This window comes from Pongo pygmaeus, chromosome 20 (assembly GCF_028885625.2).
Source record: "Pongo pygmaeus isolate AG05252 chromosome 20, NHGRI_mPonPyg2-v2.0_pri, whole genome shotgun sequence".
Classification (NCBI taxonomy): Eukaryota; Metazoa; Chordata; class Mammalia; order Primates; family Hominidae; genus Pongo; species Pongo pygmaeus.
The window spans coordinates 16,380,799-16,402,333 of NC_072393.2; the positions used below are offsets into that span (position 1 = coordinate 16,380,799).

At 44.9% G+C, this 21,535-nt stretch overlaps 1 protein-coding gene across 1 annotated transcript; it reads right to left on the minus strand.

Moving 5' to 3' along the window:
- Positions 1-642: 642 nt before the first annotated feature.
- On the minus strand, positions 643-21,305 carry LOC129020918 (cytochrome P450 4F2-like). The gene is given in 12 exon segments (XM_054465844.2): positions 643-838; positions 1,731-1,807; positions 1,996-2,060; positions 2,156-2,287; positions 8,589-8,595; positions 10,316-10,449; positions 10,650-10,716; positions 12,451-12,721; positions 13,370-13,491; positions 17,601-17,728; positions 17,826-17,879; positions 21,179-21,305. Coding segments are annotated over 12 exon segments (1,377 nt in total). The 5' UTR covers positions 21,303-21,305.
- Positions 21,306-21,535: the final 230 nt, after the last annotated feature.

Sequence of the window (21,535 nt, forward strand, 5' to 3'; positions counted from 1 at the left end):
TTGACCAGGCTGCCTGGGCAGCATCAGGGAGCCCAGGAGAGAAAAGGAGGGGGCTCCCTGAAGGTAGGCGATGGGGGCTACAGAGGAAAGCAACTAGAAGGGCAGACACAGCAACGGGACATTGGCAAGGAAAGGAACTAAAAATTCTGAAGTGCCAGCCAGGGCGGAAGATGCACTCCTCTTTCCCTGTGTTCCAGGCTGGCCAAGGACCTCTGTCCTGGGGGCACCAGCAGCCCAGATGAATGAATCTACCTCTACAGGTTCTTCTTCCTTACTCAGAGCCTCAGTCTTTCTCCTTAAATGCCTTTTTAACCCTGGTCCTTCTGCTCAAATACCTCCCGTAGCTCCCTATTGCCCACTGAATAAACTCCATAGTTGGCCTCCAGGAGAACCTGTCACCAGAGTGTAGGTCTCGCGTTCAGCCAGGGAGGTAGTCAGAGTGTTGCTCTCAGAGACGCCCCCCTGCCCTGATCCCCTGCCTCCCACTGACCCAGCCCACCTCTGAATCCTCACAGTCCCCAAGCACCCCGTGATGGTTCTGGGTGAGACTCAGGCAGAGGGGACAGCACAGTTTTATTCATGGGAATCTGCAAAGGTGTGGGTGGGTGGGTTGGGTGGGGTCCAAGGCCAAGTGGCTATGGGTCACTGTGGGTCCACGCTCAGGGGCTCCACCCACAGCCAAAGTCCGCCCTCTGCATACATGATGACCTCCGGCTTCCTGCAGGGCTCCGTGTGGTCCGGACAGACACGGAAGCACAGCAGCGTGAGTGCCAGGACCACCTTCATCTCAGCCATTGCAAACGCCTGCGCAATGCAGTTCCTGGTGCGGGGGAAGGGACTCTGACTGCACCCAGGACCCCGCATCCCAGCCCCATCCCTGGCCCCAGACCCTGAATCAGGCACACACAACTCTGAGTTTTTACACTTAGTCCTCTGGACAACCCTGAGGTAGGTAGTGTTGTCACCATTATATGGTTGGGAAACTGAAGCTCAGAGAGGGGAATTAACTTGCCCAAGTCACACAGCAGAGCTGAGGCTTGAGCCCAAGCAATCTGATCCAGATCCCATGCCTTTGGGGTGGTGTTTGCATCCAGTGGTCTGGCTTTGAATCTCAAGGGTCAAAAGGGATGGCCCAAGATGGGCCAGGGTGGGCTGTGCTGGGAATGGAGGAGGAACCTGTAGGTGAAAGAGTGGGGATTCGCCCTCCCCGTGACACTCTTGGGAGAGCGCGAAGTTGGGGAGGGTGGGGGTGGTCTCAGAAAGCATCTGTTGACCAGGCTGTCTGGGTAGCATCAGGGGACCCAGAATAGAAAGGGAGGGGGCTCCCTGAAGGCAGGGGAAGTGGGTCACAGAGAACGCCAGCCAGGAGGGGCAGACAGAGCAGTGGGACGTTTGCAAGGAAGGGAACTAAAGATTCCAAAAAGCCAGCCAGGGAGGGGCAGAGAAGGGAGCTAACTGTGCCTGGGACCCCCATATGGACTTGCATATCCCTGGAGCCTGGCCCAGACGCCAGCCCCAACTGAGACAAGCAGATGGGGGTGGGGGTTCTGAGCATATCACAGACCATTCTTGGAACTACCCAAACCTGTTCTATGGACCTTTGCCCATAAACTCCAGAGGAGGAAAGGAAAGGAAATCTGGAACTGGGACCATCTGCAACATCCTCGGTTTTCAACCCCCGCACCCATCACCCCATCCCTGCCTCAGACACAGGCCACCCTTATCTGGACCCTGCTGAGAAGGTAATAAAAGCCAGAGGTGACCTCTCCTTGCTATTCTCTGGGTCGAAGCGGAAGGGGTCATAGACCTGGAGGTGAGACCAAGAAGGGTTGCTGGATTAGTCTCCCAGATCCACCAGCCTTGGAGAGACAGATAGTTGTGTGTGTCTTGGAGGGAGGTGATGTTGGATTATCTTAGTCAAAACCCTGCCCCCTCCTCTACGACCCCTAGAATGGACCTTAAAAAGTAGGCGGGGGGGTATTGGGGAGGCAGCACCTCAGGATTCGGCCACACAGTTGGGTTGTGGTGAGTTTCAAAAATACTGATGAGACAGACAACACCTGTAGGAGAGAAGGGGACAGTCAGGACAAGGCCACCCTGCCTGAGAGGCCCCTTTTCCTACCCAGGAGGCTCCTCCCCATGAGGCTGTGGGCACCTTTGGGGATGACTCGGCCGTCTGGGAGCACAATGTCCTGGGTGCAGCGTCGGGAGATGACCGGGGCTGGGGGATGCAGCCGCAGGCTCTCCTTGAAGCTCATGGTCAGGAAGGGCAGCTGGGCCAAGTCATCTCTAAAAAAACATCCAGCCCCAATCATTATCAAGGTAGCAAAGACACAACTCTCCTGTTCTCTGTTTGCAAGTGAGACCTTTTCTCCCTGTAATGAACTCCACATGGAACAAAGAGAGTATGTAATTTGAAATGTGGGGGGTAAATGTATCATTTTGGCAGATGGTGATTCTGAGTTTTTTAATAGAGTTTAAAATTTGCTTAGATATCTTAGGCATATTTTGTTAAATCCACTCCTAGATACTTTTGTTGCTATGGAAAAATGTGTCACTTTTTATTTATTTGGGTTCAAGGAAATTTATAAATTCATTTGGAATATAGAGATTTCATATTTCTTGTTAAATTTAATCCAGGTATTTTATATTATTATTATTGGCATCTTTTCTTTTATGCTCTTTTCCAGCTGGTTGTTATTTCTACCAAGAAAGACTAATGAATGCATGTTAATTGTGTGCCCAATGAACACAGTACGTGCTAAAAATGGTGTCTCATATCAATAGCAACATTATTGATCATTTAATAAAAGCTCTCGGGATAACTGGGGAACTGCCTGGAAAAAAAGTAAACTTAACCTGGTTCTCATGTCTTATAACAAGATAATGTCCAGATGAATCAAATATTTTAAAAAAATTTTTAAAGAATCTTAAAAGCTGTAGGAGAAACCATGGGAATATTATTTTATACTTCCAGATTAAGAAAACCTTATTTTCACACAGGTCCCAGGAGATATACAAGAAGGGAGCAATATGCACTTAAATGAGAAAAGGACCGGGAGTAGTGGCTCAAGCCTGTAATCCCAGCACTTTGGGAGGCCAAGGCACGTGGATCACAAGGTCAGGAGTTTGAGACCAGGCTGGCCAATATGGTGAAACCTCATCTCTACTAAAAATGCAAAAATTAGCTGGGTGTGGTGGCCTATGCCTGTAGTCCCAGCTGCTTGGGAGGCTGAGGCAGGAGAATTGCTTGAACCTGGGAGGTGGAGGTTGCAGTGAGCCAAGCCCCTGCCACTGCACTTCAGCCTGGGCAACAGAGTAAGATTCTGTCTCAAAAAAAAAAAAGAGAAAAGATACAAAGCAGTCCATGCAGTGTATAGTACTTTACTATGGAATTTTTTAAAGATGCTAAAAGTAGCTCTGGAAAAAATACATAAAAATATAATAACTTAGACAATCTGTGTGCGTGTGGAATTTGGGTGGTTTTGGCCATTGGGGTGAGTAAACTTTATAGATTTTGAACCAGTTAAGTGTATTGGTATTAAAAATTTAAATAGCCACACAAGAGGAAGAAATGTCAAGAAAAAGAATTCAGCTCCCTTACTGGGTCATCAGTGTTTATAAAAGTTTTCTAGTAGATTCTCTTGTTTCTTTTAAGTACAGAATCAGAATCACTGTCTGCCAAAATGATACATTTACCCCCACATTTCGAATTACATACTCTCTTTTTTCCTTGTCTAATTGCATTTGCTAGTATCTCTAGTGCAATGATGAATACAAGCAAAACATTGAATGTATATTTTGTTTCTTATTCATTTGGATTATGAGTTTGCTCTCTTGCCACAAAGAATACTTATTTTTATGTAAATTCATTTTCTTTTTTTTTTTTACAGTTGGCATTTTGATTTTTTAAAATATGTCTTTTTAAACTACCAGGTTAAATTTTCTTTGGAAACTTTCTTTTTTTTTTTCTAGTTTTCTAATCCTCAAACATTTGTTCCACATGGAGTTTGTTACAGGGAGACTAAATGGATATCCATTCCACACACTAGGGTAGAATGTGTCACTGCTGTGTGAAGTAACCCATTTTCCACATATCAATCATATATCCAAGTCAACCAATAAAATATATTCAAATCAAGTTTAAAAATCTATCTGATTTTTTGAGGAAGTTGATAAACATACTCTAATTTTTTTCTGAAAAATAAAAGATCACGAAGAGCTAGGTCAATCTGAAAATAAAATTTAAAGAGAGGGAAGTCATTCCACCCAATATTACAAACTACTACAGGCTGGGCACGGTGGCTCATGCTTGTAATCACAGCATTTTGGGAGGTCAAGGCAGGAGGATTACTTGAGACCAGGAGTTTAATACAAGCTTGGGAAACAAAGTGAGACCCCAACTTGACAAAATAATTTTTTAAAAATTAGCCAGATGTGGTGGTGCAGGCCTGTAGTCCAAGCTACTCAGGAGGCTGAGATGGACTGCTTAAGCCCAGGTATTCGAGGCTGCAGTGAGCTACGATTGCACCACTGCGCTCTAGCCTGGGCAGCAGAGAGAGACTCTGTCTCCAAAAAAGAAAAAATAATGTTAAAAGAACAATTACAAAGTCAGACGAATACAAGCAGTGTGGCACCATTGCAAAAATAAGAAAATAGACTCATGTAACAGAATGGAGAACTCAGAGACAGACGCATGAATAAGCTAAAATGTCACATCTGGTAAAGGGAGTCCCCTAAAACTCTTGGAGAAATGGTTGGATTTTCTGGCTGTAGAAGAAAAAAAGTGGAGGAATTTAACTTCATAGAAATTCATCAAAAGTATGCTCCAAAAGTTAAAAAGCAATATTTTGTAACAAAACAGAGAAAACGAGATTAATTTTAATACACATTTGTAAAAGTAAATATTTTTAAAGAATCCAAAGAAAAAGAGCAAAAAATAAGAAAACCACTTCCATAAAAAGAAAACAACCTATCAAGATGTGCAAGAGATGTTCAATCTCACTCTTAATTAGGGAAATGTTCATTAAAAGTAGAAATTTAAAGATTGACAAAGATTTGAAATTCAATAGTACAACACTACTTTTGGTAAAGTTACTGGAAAGCCTGTGCCATCAAATCAGCTAATAGAAATGGACTTTCTATCATAATTGAAATCGTACAGTGCAAATGGTCTTTGATTCTTCAATTTCACTTCACAGAATTTGTCCTGCAGAGATGTCTACACTTGTAAGCAAAGGTCACTGTACACACATGCCGACTGCCTATGGAAACCTTTACATAAGTGTCCAATATAGGAATGAGCTGAATAAAATATGAAATACGCAGAAAAAAATAGCTGTAAGACACACTGCTGAGTGACAAAAACAAGTTATAAAATGTGTAGATATGTATATGCAAAAGGGAAAAAGTATATAGATGTATATGAATATTGATGACTCATAGATAATTCATAGATAGAAGATACATTGTAGATGATGATGTTTGATAGACGAAACAGAGGAGAGAGAGAGATAAACAGACAATTGTATGGCTCTAGAGACCCATTTGGAGAAAGGGAGGGGATTAAGTGGGATAGAAGGATTGTCAAGGATAATCCTTGTCTTATCTGTAATATCCCATTTGGTGCAAGAAGAACTTGTTCTCGTCATTGTTTTTGTAAATTAATGCTCATTTTCCATATGGTATATATACACAATGGAATATCATTCAGCCTTAAAAACACACAAAAAAATATATATCATTTGCCACAACACAGAAGAACCTGGAGGACCTTATGCTAAGTGAAGTAAGACAGGCACAGAAAGACAAATGTGCATGATCTTACTTATCTGAAATAAGTAAAACTTGATCTAAAGTAGTCAAGCTCATAGAAGCAGAGAGTAGAACAGTGGTTACTGGAGGCCAGGGCTGAAGGGAAGGGAGAGGAAATGGTGAGATGTTGGTTAAAGGGTACAAGTTTCAGTTAAAGAGGAATAAGTTCAGATCTATTGGACACAGCATGGTGACTTTAGTTAACAATGTATTGTATTACCTAAAAATGGTTAAAAAAAAAAAATTCAAATGTTCTTACCACAAATATGATAAGTAAATGAGGTGGTGGGTGAGTTCAGTACCTTGATTTAATTACTATAGATTGTATATATATATGTCATAATATCACACTCTATAAATATATATAAATAAAATTTCTCAATTAAAAGTAAAAAACAAATTTAAAAACAAACTCATTTCCAAAAACTTGTTAATTGAGAAAATTTTTTTAAATCTCACATATATATATATATATAGGTTGTTTTTGTTTCTTTTTTTTTTTTTTTTTTTTTTGAGACAGAGTCTCATTCTGTTACCCAGGCTGGAGTGCAGTGGCATGATCTCAACTCACTGAAATCTCCACCTCCCAAGTTCAAGCAATTCTCACGCCTCAACCTCCTGAATAGCTGGGACTACAGGCATGTGCCAACACGCCTGGCTAATTTTTTCTATTTTTAGTAGAGACGTGGTTTCACTGTGTTGGCCAGGCTGGTCTCGAACTCCTGGCCTAAAGTGATCTGCTCTCCTCAGCCTCCCAAAGTGCTGAGATTACAAACAGGAGCCACCATGCCTGGCCTCAGAGATATATTGGTAATGCGCAGACCTGTGTGTATTTTATCTACTTTTATTTATACAGAAAAGGGGAGTGTGCGTTTATATAAATGTGGGCATCAGGATAGCCATTCTCTAGAAGAATGCACAGAAAACTATTGACCACAGTCAACGCTAGGGTGGAGCTTAATAGGGAAGTTCATTTTTATCATAAACTCTTTTGGACACTTCTTTTTTAACCATGTGCATAATTTTGCTTGAAATCTTGGTTTGATACTCCAGAATATTGATCTGGGCAAAGATTTTCTGTGTAACATCTCAAAAATACAGGCAAAGAAAAAGCAAAAATAGACAAATGGGATTATATCAAGCTAAAAAGCTTCTGTACAGCAAAGGAAACAATTAACAAAGTAAAGGAACAAGCTATAGAGTGGCAGAAATTATTTCCAAACTATCCATTTAACAAGAGATTAAAAACTAGAATATAAAAGGAGTTCAAACAACTCAATAGTAAAGAAAAAAAACAACAACAAATCATATAATTTAAAAATGGGCAAAAGATCTGAGTAGACATTTCTCAAAAGATGACATACGAATGGCCAACAGGTAGATGGAAAAAATGTTCAATGTCACTAATCGTCATAAGACATGCAAATTAAAACCACAAGGAGATATCATCTAACCCAGTTAAAATGTCTTTTGTCAAAAAGGCAATAATAGATGCTGGTGAGGATATGGAGAAAGGGGAACTCTCACATACTGTGGGAATATAAATTAGTACAGCCACTGCAGAGAACAGCATGGAGGTTCCTCAAAAAAACTAAAACTAGAACTACCATATAACCCAGAAATTTCACTACTGCCTATATATCCAAAAGAAAGAAAATCAATATATTGAAAAGATGCCTGCACTCCCATGTTAATTGCAACACTATTCACAACAGCCAAAATATGGAATCAAGCTAAGTGCCCATCAGTGAATGAATGGGTAAAGAAAATGTGGCATATCTACACAATGGAATACTATTCAGCCATTAAAAAGGCTGAAATTTTGTTCTTTGCAGCAACACGGATGAAACTGAAGGTCATTGTGGTAAGACAAATAAGCCAAGCACAGAAAGACAAATATTGCATGGTGTCACTCATATGCAGGAGCTGAAAAAAAATGGATCTCATGAAAATAGAAAGTAGATTGGTAGAGGGAAGGGGGGATGAGGAGATGTTGATTAATGGGTACAAATGTATGGTTTGACAGGAGAAATAAAAACTGCTCAAGCTGGGCACAGTGGCTCACGCCTGTAATTGTAGCACTTTGAGAGGCTTAGGTAGGCAGATCACCTGAGGTCAGGAGTTCGAGACCAGCCTGGCCAACATAGTGAATCCATGTCTCTACTAAAAATACAAAAATTAGCTGGGCATGGTGGTGGCACATGCCTGTAGTCCCAGCTACTCAGGAGGTCGAGGCATGAGAATCGCTTGAACCCGGGAGGCGGAAGTTGCAGTGAGCTGAGATCACGCCAATGGACACCAGTCTGGGCAACAAGAGTAAAACTCCATCTCAAAAAAAAAAAAAAAAAAAAACAGTACTCGACAGATCAGTGGGGTGACTATAGTTTGACAGTTTGCTGGTCCTCTCCAGTACACCCTCCACAGTAGCCTGAGAAAGATCTTCCTGGTACCAGCTCTGACCTTTCCCTCCCCTCCTTAAAAGCGTCCCTTGGCTCCCCATTGCCCTTGCGTAAAAGCCAAAGTCATTAACATTTTCCCCAAGGCTTCCATAGCCAGCCCCTGCTGCCATCTCCAGTTTCATCATCTCATTATGACCTAATATCTCCCTCTCTCTCTCCTCCTTCTCTCTGCTCCTTTCTCTCAACCCAGGAGATCTTACTGAGCCACTGTACCCCAACTGCACCCAAATATCTACTGACCATCATTCAGGTCAGGTCAGTGTCTCAACCGAGACACTTTCTATACCCCCGAGTCATGCTTCTCTTACTGTAAACCCCATCCCTGCCCATGTGGGGCAGGGACCGCTCCCATGTGGGCGGGAAGCACCTGGAAAACAGGTCCCTGGGTTGTGTCCTTCCCAAGGTCTCCTGAGCACAGACAGGTAATGTGAAAAGAACTGGGGGTGGGAATACAGTGTGGGAGCATTTGCTGAATGAGGACCGGGTGGATGAACAATCCAGGTGTTCTGGACAATAAATGAATGATTTTTACTCTGAGGTCCCCGTCATGAATCCCTGGACTGGACATAAGGATGGGAATTAGGGAACAGAAGAGCAAACATTAAGGAAGTGAAAATGTTCAAAAAAATATTTCCTGGAGAAAAGGAAGGGTGTGACGTTCATTTGCAGAACGTGTGCTAAGTGGCATCATCTCCTCTCACTTATTGTCACTAATTCTCTCAGCAGTCCAGTCTTTCCTTTTTAATTTTCTTTCCCTTATTCCTTCAAATATTTATTTCTCTACCTTTTATATTAATCTATATCTAATATACTTGTTATCTACATGTTGCATCTCTCTCTCTCTCTGTCTCTGTCTCTCTCTCTCTTATTTTATTTATTTATTTATTTTTTATTTATTTTTGAGACAGAGTCTCACTCTGTCACCCAGGCTGGAGTGCAGTAACGTGATCTCAGCTCACTGCAACCTCTGCCCCCTGGGTTCAAGGGATTCTCCTGCCTCAGCCTCCTGAGTAGCTGGGATTACAGGCACCCGCCACCATGCCTGGCTAAATTTTTTGTAGTTTCAGTAGAGATGGGGTTTCACTATCTTGGCCAGGCTGGTCTTGAACTCCTGACCTCATGATCCACCTGCCTCAGGCTCCCAAAGTGCTGGGATTACAGACGTGAGCCACCGCGCCCAGCTGCATCTCTATTTCTATTTATTTCAATAGTTTGGGGGGTACAGGTGGTACATAGATAAGTTCTTTAGTGGTGATTTCTGAGGTTTTAGTGCACTCATTACCCAAGCAGCATACACTGTACCTAATATGTAATCTTTTCTCCCTAACCCCCTCTCATCCTTGTCCTTGAGTCCCCTAAGTCCATTATATCATCCTTATGCCTGTGAGTAGCATACATTGAACCCAATATGTAGTTTTTTGTCCCTCACCCCCTCCCACCTTCCCTCTTCTGAGTCTCCAGTGCCCATTAAACCACTCTGTATGCCTTTACATACCCATAGCTTAGCTCCCACTTATAAGTGAGAACATATGACATGTGGTTTTCCATTCCTGAGTTGCTTCACTTAGAATAATGGCCTCCAGCTCCAGCCAAGTTGCTGCAAAGCCATATTTCATTCTGTTTGATGGCTGAGTGGTACTCCATGGTGTACATATACCACATTTTCTATATCCACTCATTGGTTGATGGGTACTTAGGTTGGTTTCATATTTTTGCAAATACAAATTGCGCTGCTAAAAACATGTGTGTACATGTGTCTTTTTCATATAATGACTTCTTTTTGGAGGGTAGATACCCAGTAGAGGGATTGCTGGATCAACTGGTAGTTATAATTTTAGTTCTTTAAGGAATAGTAGCCCAGGTCTTTCTGTCCTAGCAGCCTGCAATCTTTCCCCTGCTAGCCAGGCTGGCCCTGCCTGTGGTCCTCTACTTCTATTCCCAGTAAGCAAAAGTGGCAGAATTGACAAAACAACTTCCCCACTTCCCACTTGGGGAGCACAGCCAATGAGAGGGCCTCAGGAACTGGCCAGAAGGACCTGCACTCATCATTCAATCTCTTTAGGCTCGTGGTCCTTCAGAAGCTTTTGCACCTCCTGCCAGCAGTGCTCCTGGTATTCTGGGTGCCTTGCAAGGTTGTATAGGACCCAGGAGAGGCCACTGGCCGTGGTGTCCTGACCTGAGAGGCAGCAAGACAGGCTTGAGTCTCTGGGCTGCTTCAGCACCAGAGGGTGGACAGTGTCCATGCATCTAGGTCCTCAGGAGGATGGTGGGGTTGGGGGGAGGATGGGCTGAATGGAGTGAGGCAGGGTTCATCTCCCACATCCCTGGAATGGAGAGGCCCCTGTCCCTACTGTAGTCCCACACTGGGACACTCACCCTCAAACATGAAGTTGTCAGCTTCTGCTCTTATTTCCTCATCAGACAACTCCTTCCAATCTTCATCCTGGTGAGAAGGCAAGACACACACACACAGACACACACACACACACACAATCACACTAGCTCTGAAGGATCCTCAGTCTAAAGTCAGACAATCTCTGAAGACCCCTCCTTCCAGAATCCCAAGCCCACCCTGCATGCCTAGATGTCTCTTGGTCACCATCACCAGAGCCCCCAACCCACAGGCTTCCTCCCTGGCCTCCTTGTCTCTTCTTTTGTCCCTAGTGGGAGGACTCAATGACCTATGAATATTTTCATATTTCTGCATGATGAGAACTTTCTGAGAAAAGTTTCCTGGCAACCTGGGTTACAGGATAATTGGCAATTTGCTTTGCAAGTTAGAGATTAAGGATTGCTCCAAAAATATTTGCTCACATTCTAGAGTGCTAAATCCATAGACTCTTATCTTATGTCCCCTGGAGATATTTGGGTTGTAAGTCTACAGACTATGGCATCTCACTAAAGAGGATTTGTTTATGCTCCAGAACAAAATACTTTCTCCTCCCTGTATCCCCCACCAGTCTGTCTCTTTCTTTCTCTTTCTCTCTCACTAGAGCAAAGAAATAGAAGATATGCCAAGACTCATAATGTAGGGCACCTCTCCTAGGGTGCAAACTCTGTTGCACATAAAGGTAAAAACATTGCATTCTCCTTGGAGGAATTTGATTTGGGAATGGAGAGCCAGTGCCACAATCCTACTCTGGCTGCTAGTATTGCTGTGAGCAATAAACGGGCTGCTCTGATCCAGGTGTTTAATGCATCTGTCACAATAGACATATACACAGAAAGACATAGGCATAGACACAGACACATAGACAAAGACAAGGGCATGGATATAGATATAGACAAAGACATAGGCATGGATATAGATACTGACAAAGACATAGGCATAGAGAAATATGTACACACAGAAATAGACAAAGGTAGACATAGAGAATAACATAGACATAGACATAAAAAAGACATAGGCATAGAGAAAGACATAGACAAACAATGACGAATACACAGATGTAAACAAAGACATCAACATAGACATAGTCATAGACAGACATAGACAAAGAGAAAGACACAGATATAGAAACAGACACAGGCACACAAATACACATAGACATAGACAAAGACTCAGACACAGAAAAAGGCAAAAAGATAGAGATAGACACAGATATACACATAGATATTGGCATGAACAAAGCTATAAACATAGACAGAGATGTAAACAAAAGCATAGACACAGAAAAGACACAAAGACGTAGACAAATACAGACCAAGACAAAGACATAGACATAGAAAAGACACAAAGACATAGACATAAAAAAGACATGGGCAAAGATATAGACATAAACACACAAAAAGGCAAAGATGCAGACATGGGCAAAGACAAAGACATAGTCATACAGACACATAGTCATACACAGACACAGACTCAGACATAGACAATGACATATACAGCACATAGACATAGATATAGATGTAGATGTATAGATAAAAATGTGACACACTGGCTTATTAATTTGTAAATAGAGTAAAATATCAGACTTGTCAGTTTCACACCTAGAGGTCCCCTGCTATTTGTGTCCCACTCAGTCATCTCTAAAACCTATCTCTGACCTGTCCCTCCCCTGCTCAAGCAATTTCCATTGCTCCCCAGTGCCCTCTGGATCACATCCAAGTTCTTTGATCTGACATTTGACATGAAGCTCCCTTCTACTTTTTGAATTCAGATCCCAGAGAACCCCACCTTGCTCAGCAGGAGCACATCAATGAAGTCCAAAGTCTTGGACTTGGCCTTTACTTGGTGGAAATAATCAACTCCCTGGCTAGTAAGGGTGTGGCGCTGCTCCTGGATGATGGCTTCTGTGAAGTCATGCACCAGGCAGCAGGCCCTGCGGAAGCGCCATCCACTGGGGTTGAGATAATACAGAAAGTCCATGTGCAGGAGGATATTCCGGTTTCTTTTTGCCACCAGGGAACTGAGCTCCAAGATGGTGGCAATATATTGACTGGGCTTCCTGCAGGATAAGGGCAGAAAGGAAGGCAACAACTTAACACACCTGAAGCCACAGGAGCATCTCCCACCAGCATCCAGGAGCTACCTTCTATCAGGAAACACAGTATCCAAAAACAGATGCCCCCACAGTTACAGAGTGAGGATCAGCCATGAGATTGACTCTCCAAACTCTCTTATCTCCCTGATTTCCATCTCTATGAGCTTCCTCCATGCCCCTGGGCACTCAGACCACAGCTTGAACATCATGTTCTTATTCTGTCTCCCCTGCCCCCAGTATAGAGTTCTGTCCCTTCTCCTTCCTGAAACTATCCACAAAGCTCAGACTTCCTGCTCTTCCAGCTGGTCCAAAGTCCATGCCCCACCCTAGTATCCTTGCATCCAATGTCAACTCCATGCAACATCTACATTACAGTCAGTCCCCCACAGAGCTCAGCTCTGACCATGCCCATCAGCTCAAATCCCTTCAAGGGCTCCCTAGAAACCTCATGATAACATTTACACCAGTCATTTAGACTATGACATAACTCCTCCAGGCACTTCTGGTTGCCCCGATGAGGCAGGCACTCAGGTTGCCCCGGTCAGTCTTCTCTCCCCAACCTACTCCTTTGGGTTCATGGCTCAAGTTCTCAGGCCACGGGCAAAGAGTCACTTCTGACAATGACTGTCAAAGCTGAAGACACATTTCTGCAGACTGTCCAAGGTCACAAGGCTGATGTGCTCAAACATGTCCAGATGGGCACCGTCTTCTGAGGCCAGGAGCTGCCACTTGGCCTAGCCAGAGAAGGAGGCACAGCTGGGGCTGGTCCCTAGCTCCTTTGAGTCCTTCCTCAAGCCCAACCATCAAGATGGACTTTCCCAAAGCCAACCTTTTTGTCTTCTCCCCAGGAACCCCTCCCCACGGAGGAACAGGTTGTCTTGGGAACAAAAACTGTTACTATTAAGAGACGAAGACCCAAGACTGGGGTTCAGGAGAACTTGGATTCACGTTCCACCCTTGCATGCTGTTGGTCAACGCATTAACCTCCCTTCCCCTGTCAAATCTTCAGGAACAGTTGAGATCATGTAACTTGGTGCCACATCAACAAGATTAGAAATCCTGCTGCACTATTCCAACCTCAATTATTAGCTAGGTGAACTTGGGCAAGCTCCCTAATCTCTCAGACCCAGTTTCATCATCTACACTGGGGCAGAAATAATCTGTTGTTCACAGAGTTGTTAAAAGTAAATTAGTCAATATATACTTGCATCTTGGAGTGGAAACATGGCATTGTTTCTGGCCGATAGGGTGCGTACTCAACAAATGTTGGATTTCCTCACCTGCATTGTTATAAATTGATTACAAGAATTTATTACACTATCCCTATGCTGGGAGAGGTAGTCTTCCATGTGCCCTGAGTATCCTTTCTGGGTATGCCAAGAATGTAAGACACTGATATTCTTAACTGGAGCCATTTCTGAGAGTTGTGTTTGCAGAGAACAGCCTTGAGGGATGAGGTAATGACTCCCTTTTGACACTTATCAGGCTTGCTATAAAAGCAGATTTCCTAAGCCTACTGCTCCATCCCTGTAATGCGATATACTATGTCAGCAAGCATCAGTAGAAGCCCACCTGTGTTGCCCCATGGGATTTGGGTGGCTTGGGGAAAAAAGCAAACCAACAAGAAACACATGATCCTTGCTGTGCTATGAGTAATAAATCATGCTTTGTCTCTTACCCACAAATCTCATGTCTTCTGGCAGAATCCATGAAACCATAATAAGCTAACTTATCAATTTGCAACTTTTTAAAAAATTCTGGAGATGTCACAAAGCCCTTGCCCAAATTCTTCATTTGCCCCCCATATCCATACCCTTTGAAATGTGATTTTTTCAGTGACTTCCATTAAGAGATTGAGCATTTTTTACTCCCCATCACTTTTTGATTCTCTGTTGGACTTTTGGCTTTCTCTGACAAAATACAATGTGAAATTGATGAGGTAATAACTAATGAATCTAACCTGCCTTGTCTCACTCCCCGGAACCCTGTCTGCCATGTGAACCATGGGGTGCCTTCTGGAGGGATAGAATCCCTGGAGGAAAGTCCAGGAATCCCAGCTGAGGACATCTGTGTCAATTTGAAGCCAGACAAAACCCAAACACTTGAGAGAACTGAGCCAAGACCAGCAAAGCTGCCTACCTGACCCACAGCTGCTCATGTGCCATGAATATCACTTGCACATCCTGAAGAACCCACTGATATGGTTTGGCTGTGTCCTCACCCAAATCTCATCTTGAATTATAGTTCTCATAATCCCTATTTGTCGTGGGAGATACCTGGTGGGAGGCAATTTAATCCTGGTGGTGGTTACCTTCATGGTGTTCTCATGGTAGTGAGGGAGTTCTCACAAGATCTGATGGTTTTATAAGGAACTTTTCCCCCTTTTGCTCAGCACTTCCTCTTGCTGCTGCCATGTGAAGAAGGAGGTGTTTGCTTCCCCTTCCACCATGATTGTAAGTTTCCTGAGGCCTTTCCAGCCCTGCAGAACTGTAAGTCAATTGAAACTCTTTCTTTTATAAATTACCCAGTCTTGGGTATGTCTTTATTAGCAGCATGAGAATGGACTAATATAGTAAATTGGTAGAGTGAGTTGCTGCTGTAAAGATACCCAAAAATGTAGAAGTGACTTTGAAACTGGGTAACAGGCAGAGATTGGAACAGTTTGCAGGGCTCAGAAGAAGACAGGAAGATGTGGGAAAGTTTAGAACTTCCTAGAGACTTGTTGAATGGCTTTGACCAAAATGCTGATAGTGATATGGACAATGAAGTCCAGGCTGAGGTGGTCTCAGATGGAGGTAAGGAAGTTGTTGAGAACTGGAATAAAGGTGATTCTTGCTATGCTTTAGCAAGGAGATTGACAGCACTTTGCTTCTGCCCTAGAGATCTGTGAAATTTTGAACTTGAGAGACATGATTTAGGGTATCTGGCAGAAGAAATTTCTAAGCATCAAAGCATTCAAGAGGAAGTAGAGAATAAAAGTTTGAAAAATGTTCAGCCTGATGATGCAATAGAAAAGAAAAACCCATTTTCTGGGGAGAAATTCAAGCCTGCTGCAGAAATTCACAGAAGTAACAAGGAGCCAAATGTTAATCACCAAGACAATGGGGAAAATGACTCCAGGGCACGTCAGAGACCTTAGTGGCAGCCCCTCCCATCACAGGCCCAGAGTCCTAGGAGGAAAAAAAAAATGGTTACTTGGGCCAGGCCCAGGGTCCCTTTGCTGTGTGCAACCTAAGGACTTGGTGTCCTGCATCCCAGCTGCTCCAGCCATGGCAAGTGGCCAAGGTACAACTTGGGCCATGACTTCAGAGGGTGCAAGTCCCAAGCTTTGGCAGCTTCCAAGTAGTGTTGAGCCTGTGGGTGCACAGAAGTCAATAATTGAGGTTTAGGAACCTCGGCCTAGACTTCAGAGGATGTACAGAAATGCCTGATGTTCAGGCAGAAGTTTGCTGCAAGGGTGAGGCCCTCATGGAGAACCTCTGGTAGGGCCATATGGAAGGGAAATGTGGGGTGCAAGCCCCCACACATAGTCCCTACTGGGGCACTGCCTAGTGGAGCTGTGAGAAGAGGGCCACTCAAGATCCCAAAATGGTAGATCCACTGACAGCTTGCACTGTGCACCTGGAAAAGCAACTGACACTCAACACCAGCTTGTGAAAGCAGCTAGAAGGGGGCTTTTACCCTGAAAAGCCACAGGAGTGGAGCTGCCCAAGGCCATGGGAGCCCACCTCTTGTATCAGCATGACCTGAATGTGAGACATGGAGTCAAAGGAGTTCATTTTGGAACTTTAAGGTTTAATGACTGCCCTACTGCATTTTGGACTTGCATGGGGCTAGTAGCCCTTTTGTTTCGGACAAGTTCTCTCATTTGGAATGGTGTATTTACCCAATGTCTGTACCCCCATTGTATCTAGGAAGTAACTAACTTGTTTTTGATTCTACAGGCTCATAGGCGGAAAGGAATTGCCTCATCTCAGATAAAACTTTACACTGTGGACTTTTGAGTTAATGCTGAGATGAATCAAGACTTTGAGGGACTGTTTGGAAGGCGTGATTGGTGTTGAAGTGTGAGGACATGAGATTTAGGAGGGGGCAGGGATAGAAGATGTGGTTTGGCTGTGTCCCCACCCAAATCTCATATTCAATTGTAGCTCCCATAATTCCCAAGTGTCATGGAAGGGACCAAGTGGGAGATAATTGAATCATGGGGTGAGTCTTTCCTATGCTGTTCTCATGATAGTGAATAAGCCTCTCAAGATCTGATGGTTTTATAAAGGGGAAGTTCCCCTGCATACACTCTCTTGCCTGCCACCACATAAGACATGACTTTGCTTCTCATTCACCTTTCACCATGATAGTGAAGCCTCCCCATCCATGTGGAACTATGAGCCAATTAAACCTCTTTCCTTTATAAAGTACCCAGTCTCAGGTATGTCCTTATTAGCAGCATGAGAACAGACTAATATACCAGCCACCTGTCTCATAGACTTGTTAGCCATCATAAAACCTTATTGTTTTAAATCAATGAGTTTTCAAGTGGTTTCTTACTCAGCAACAGCTACTATACAATCGTCATCATGACCCTCTTGAGTTTACAAGAGGAAACATAGAAACAGACACTTTCTGGGCACCTACTATGCACCAGGGACATGACTCCATTACATCACCTTGACCACCTTTTAAGTAGGGATGATTATCCCCATTTTACAGCTGAGGAAACCAAGGCTCAGAGAGGAAAAGCAATGCTGAATGCCACCCAGCAGAGCCAAAATTCCAGACCAGATCTCTCTGTGGTGCCTCCACCCCAAGGCTGCAGTTGGAACTCTGGGTTCAAAGAATTCACATGCATGATATTCACACTGTCAGTGAAAATCTTCATATGGGGCTTCAGGATGTTGAAATGGAAGGCGAGCATCAGCATCCAATGGTGGCGGCTCCATTTGTCACTGGCATTTACCAGGAGCCCATCCCCTAGTAGAGGCAGCCAAGGGTCGTGGGAAAGGGTATCTCCCTCTTCTTACCCATCCCCCAGGGTTTTTCCCACCCTTTTTCACCTACAGGTACTTACCCAGCCAGGGCTTCAGGAACTTGTAGAAGGCCTCGTCTTTTGGTGCAATGGTGACTGACATGAATGAGGATCATCAGAAACCATGGAGAAGGGTGAGGGAGGGACTTTGGGTGTGGGGTGAGGCTCCAAGCCAGAGACCACACTTACCCCCTCAAAGCACAGCATAGTAGGAAGGGGGCCAAGGCCAGAAAAAGAAAGGTGGATAGGGAGGGGGAACGGAGACCAGACCAAGCAGCAGCACAGTAGAGCAATAATGCAGTTTAATATGGCACAGCACACCCCAGCACGCTTTCACATGGCTGCTACATAGTGTGACATGTTCTGCAACACCTGAGCATAGCTCATCGTTCCACAAAATGCCTTTACAGGGACCTAGGACACTCTCTCTTCCTCAGCACTCTCTGCCTTCTCCAGACATACACCTGGAACATGTGACACGGCCCCGATATGTGTTAACATGTCCTGACATGGTCACAAAATACATAACTAGCCATAGCATGATACACTATGCTCTAACAAGGATCTTAGATACTCTGAAATGACGTTAGCATGCCCTATAGGCAGGCCTCAGTTAGGATTCGGATTTAAATATGGTCCCTTTCATATCCCAGAAATAGCCCATGTCTGGTCCCAAATGATCCGTAATCACGACTCAAATATACCCTGAAGCCTGTCTCAAACAATACTCAAACAATGTCTCAGAATGTTTACAAAGAGACCCTGGGTGCCAGACATGAGGCACATCCCAAACATGGCCCAGATGTCACCAGCAGAAGAAAAAGACTATCTCAAACAGAATCTCAGAAAGAACCAGACAGACCCCAAATACCCCAAATACTCTTGGCCACAGCTAAGCCCTAGACATAACCATCTCCATATGATCCCAGGGATAAACATATAGCAGGTGCAAACAGGTATGGCATATGCCAGGTGTAACCAGGCCCCAGGTGTAAATATACACATGACAAGACGTGGCCACAGAGAAGATGTGGCCATACAGCAGCCGCTGTCACACCGACACGCCCCAGTCACAAGCAGACAGAATTAGAGGTAAAAAGGTGGAAATCTAGGGGAAACAGAGGCAATGACATCTCCACCACAGCCCCTCCTGTCTGCACATGGGTCTCCCAACCAGCTGGAGGCAGCACAAAGACCCCAGCTGTGGGCAAGCTTGGCCAGTGCAATGTCTACCTGGAGCAAAGAGCACAGGCTTGATGCAGGTGGGGAGGAAGATGTGGATGACTGCCTGCCAGGGCCCCACCTACCAGCAGCACATATCCCCAAAGGTGCACACCAGGCTTTGTGTGTATAGGAGACCTTCCTCTGAGCTGCGAATCTGGAGAAAAACACACAGGACCCAATTCATGCTCTACTAGGCTGTGAGAGAAAAGAATCTGCAAGGAAGCACCCAGACCCAAGCTCTGGGAATTCCATGCAGCATCTCACCATCCTTTCTGTACTGAGCCTCCTCCTGGGCTTCCTCCAACATCCTCTATACATGATTCTCCAGACTCTTTGGGTACAGGCACAGAGAAGGTCTTTCCCCATGTGGATCCCAAACACCACGTTCCCTGGGTTCTCCTCCACCTCATTTTCCAGATGAAGAGAATGAGGCTCTGAATGATAAAGTCACTTGCCCACAGTCCCAGACCATGGCAAGCCTGAGGCCTGAGCTTCGGTCTGTCAGCACCCATGGCCTGAGAACTTAACCATCAAACTTCTTTGTGCTCTTGTATGAGTCCATTTTCACACTGCTATGAGGAAATACCCAAAACTGGGTAATTTACTAAGAAAAAGAGGTTTAATGGACTCACAGTTCCACAGAGCTGGGGAGGCCTCACAATCATGGCAGAAGGTGAAGGAGGAATAAAGGCACATCTTACATGGCAGCAGGCAAGAGAGTGTGTGGAGGGGAGCTGCCTTTACAAAACCATCAGATCTCATGAGACTTATTAACTATCATAAGAATAGCACAGGGAAAAACCTGCCCCAATGATTCAATTACCTCGTACTGGGTCCCTCCCACGACATGTGGGGATTATGAGGTCTACAATTCAAGATAAGATTTGTGTGGGGACACAGCCAAACCATATCAATCCCAAAACAGTAGCTTTGGAAGCCTCACGCCTGCCAAGACGGGCAATCAGAGACATAGAAATTGGATGAAAAATTGGTCCTGTGAACGAGTCCAGGACAAGTAAATCGTGGGCCACTTCTGGGAACTCTGGGGGAAAGGTGGGCTTTCCCATAGGAACTGAGCTTCTGGGACTCATTGTTGATGTCACAAGGAAAAAGCTGCCTTGAAAGAAAAAGTGATGTAGAGATCACTAAAACCGAGAGAGAGAGAGAGAGACGTTCCCAGTGACATTGTGAGACCTGGATCCAGCCTGGTTACTGCAGACCCTGAAGGCCACCCCTCCCCAGACACTGCAGCCAATAGATTCTCTTTATTTGCTTAGATCACACCGGTTGAGTTTCCACCACTCACAACTGAAAGAAACCTCAGCAGCCAGAGAGCCAGTACCTCCCCAGAGTCACTCAGCATTTTGGAGCCTGAGTCATGGTCTCTGTGGGACACTGCCCCTTCCCCTGCTCAGCCTGACCTGTCCAAAGATGGGAAAGGCAGAGGGCAAAGGTAGGGCTCCAGGCTGGGGTGGCGTCTCCTGCTGGAGATCCCTAGGGCCTGGAGCAAGAGGGCAATGAGCATATAGTGGAAGAACCACAGGATGGGGTAGAAGGAACCGACCCACAGAGGTGAATGTCATGAAAATAGCAGTCCAAATCCTCCACCAACTGCATGTCCTCCTCATTGTTCTGGGCTTGGGGACATGTAAGGTGATGCCAGGCCTGGCAGAAGGTCTTGAATTCTAATGTTGCCCATTGCATCACTTCATCCCCCACTTTAAAACATTCCTACTCATTGTTAGAAACCCAGCTCCAGCAACTTCTCTTCCAGGAAGCCTTCCAGCCTGCCCCAGCAGAGACCATGTTCTCCTCTGGGCTGTCCCAGCCCATCTCCTTCTGGACCATTCCTGACCCCATGACTTTGGGGATGTCTCTGCCCAGATCCATCTCCTCAAGCTTGGGAGATCCTTCCAGGACAGAGCCTTGGGTTGAGGCCTCATGGGGCTCCAGTGGTGCACAGAACATCGGGGTGGTGGGGGGATGGCAGTAGTGGGAGGAGACACTGAGATAGGGGTTGGTGAATACATGAAGGAAAGAGAAGATGGCTAAGGGTGAAGCAAGAAGGAAGGGTCTGGATACTGTAGGGGCTGCACAGAAGCTTGGGGGAGGAGGGGCTTGCAGGCCTCAGATGCACCACAGCATTCACCACCAGGTGTTCCAGATGGTACCTGAGGCATTGATGACAGACCGGATGATGTTGGGGTGGCACAACCTGATGATGGGAGTGATGGGGTTCATCCAGATCTTAAAGCCCTGGGGGTAGGTGGCCACCAGCTGAGTCAGAACTCTCATGCCCTCCTTCATGTGGGTGACCTGCAAGCAAGGCAGGGGCCTGTAATCCCAGCTACTCGGGATGCTGAGACACAAGAATCTCTTGAACCCAGGAGGCAGAGGTTGCTGTGAGCTGAGATCACGCTACTGCACTCCAGCCTGGGCGACACAGCAAGACTCCATCTCAAAAAAAAAAAGGAGGCCATCCTAGCACCATGCATGGAGTCCAGTTCTTTGGATAAGTATGCCACTGG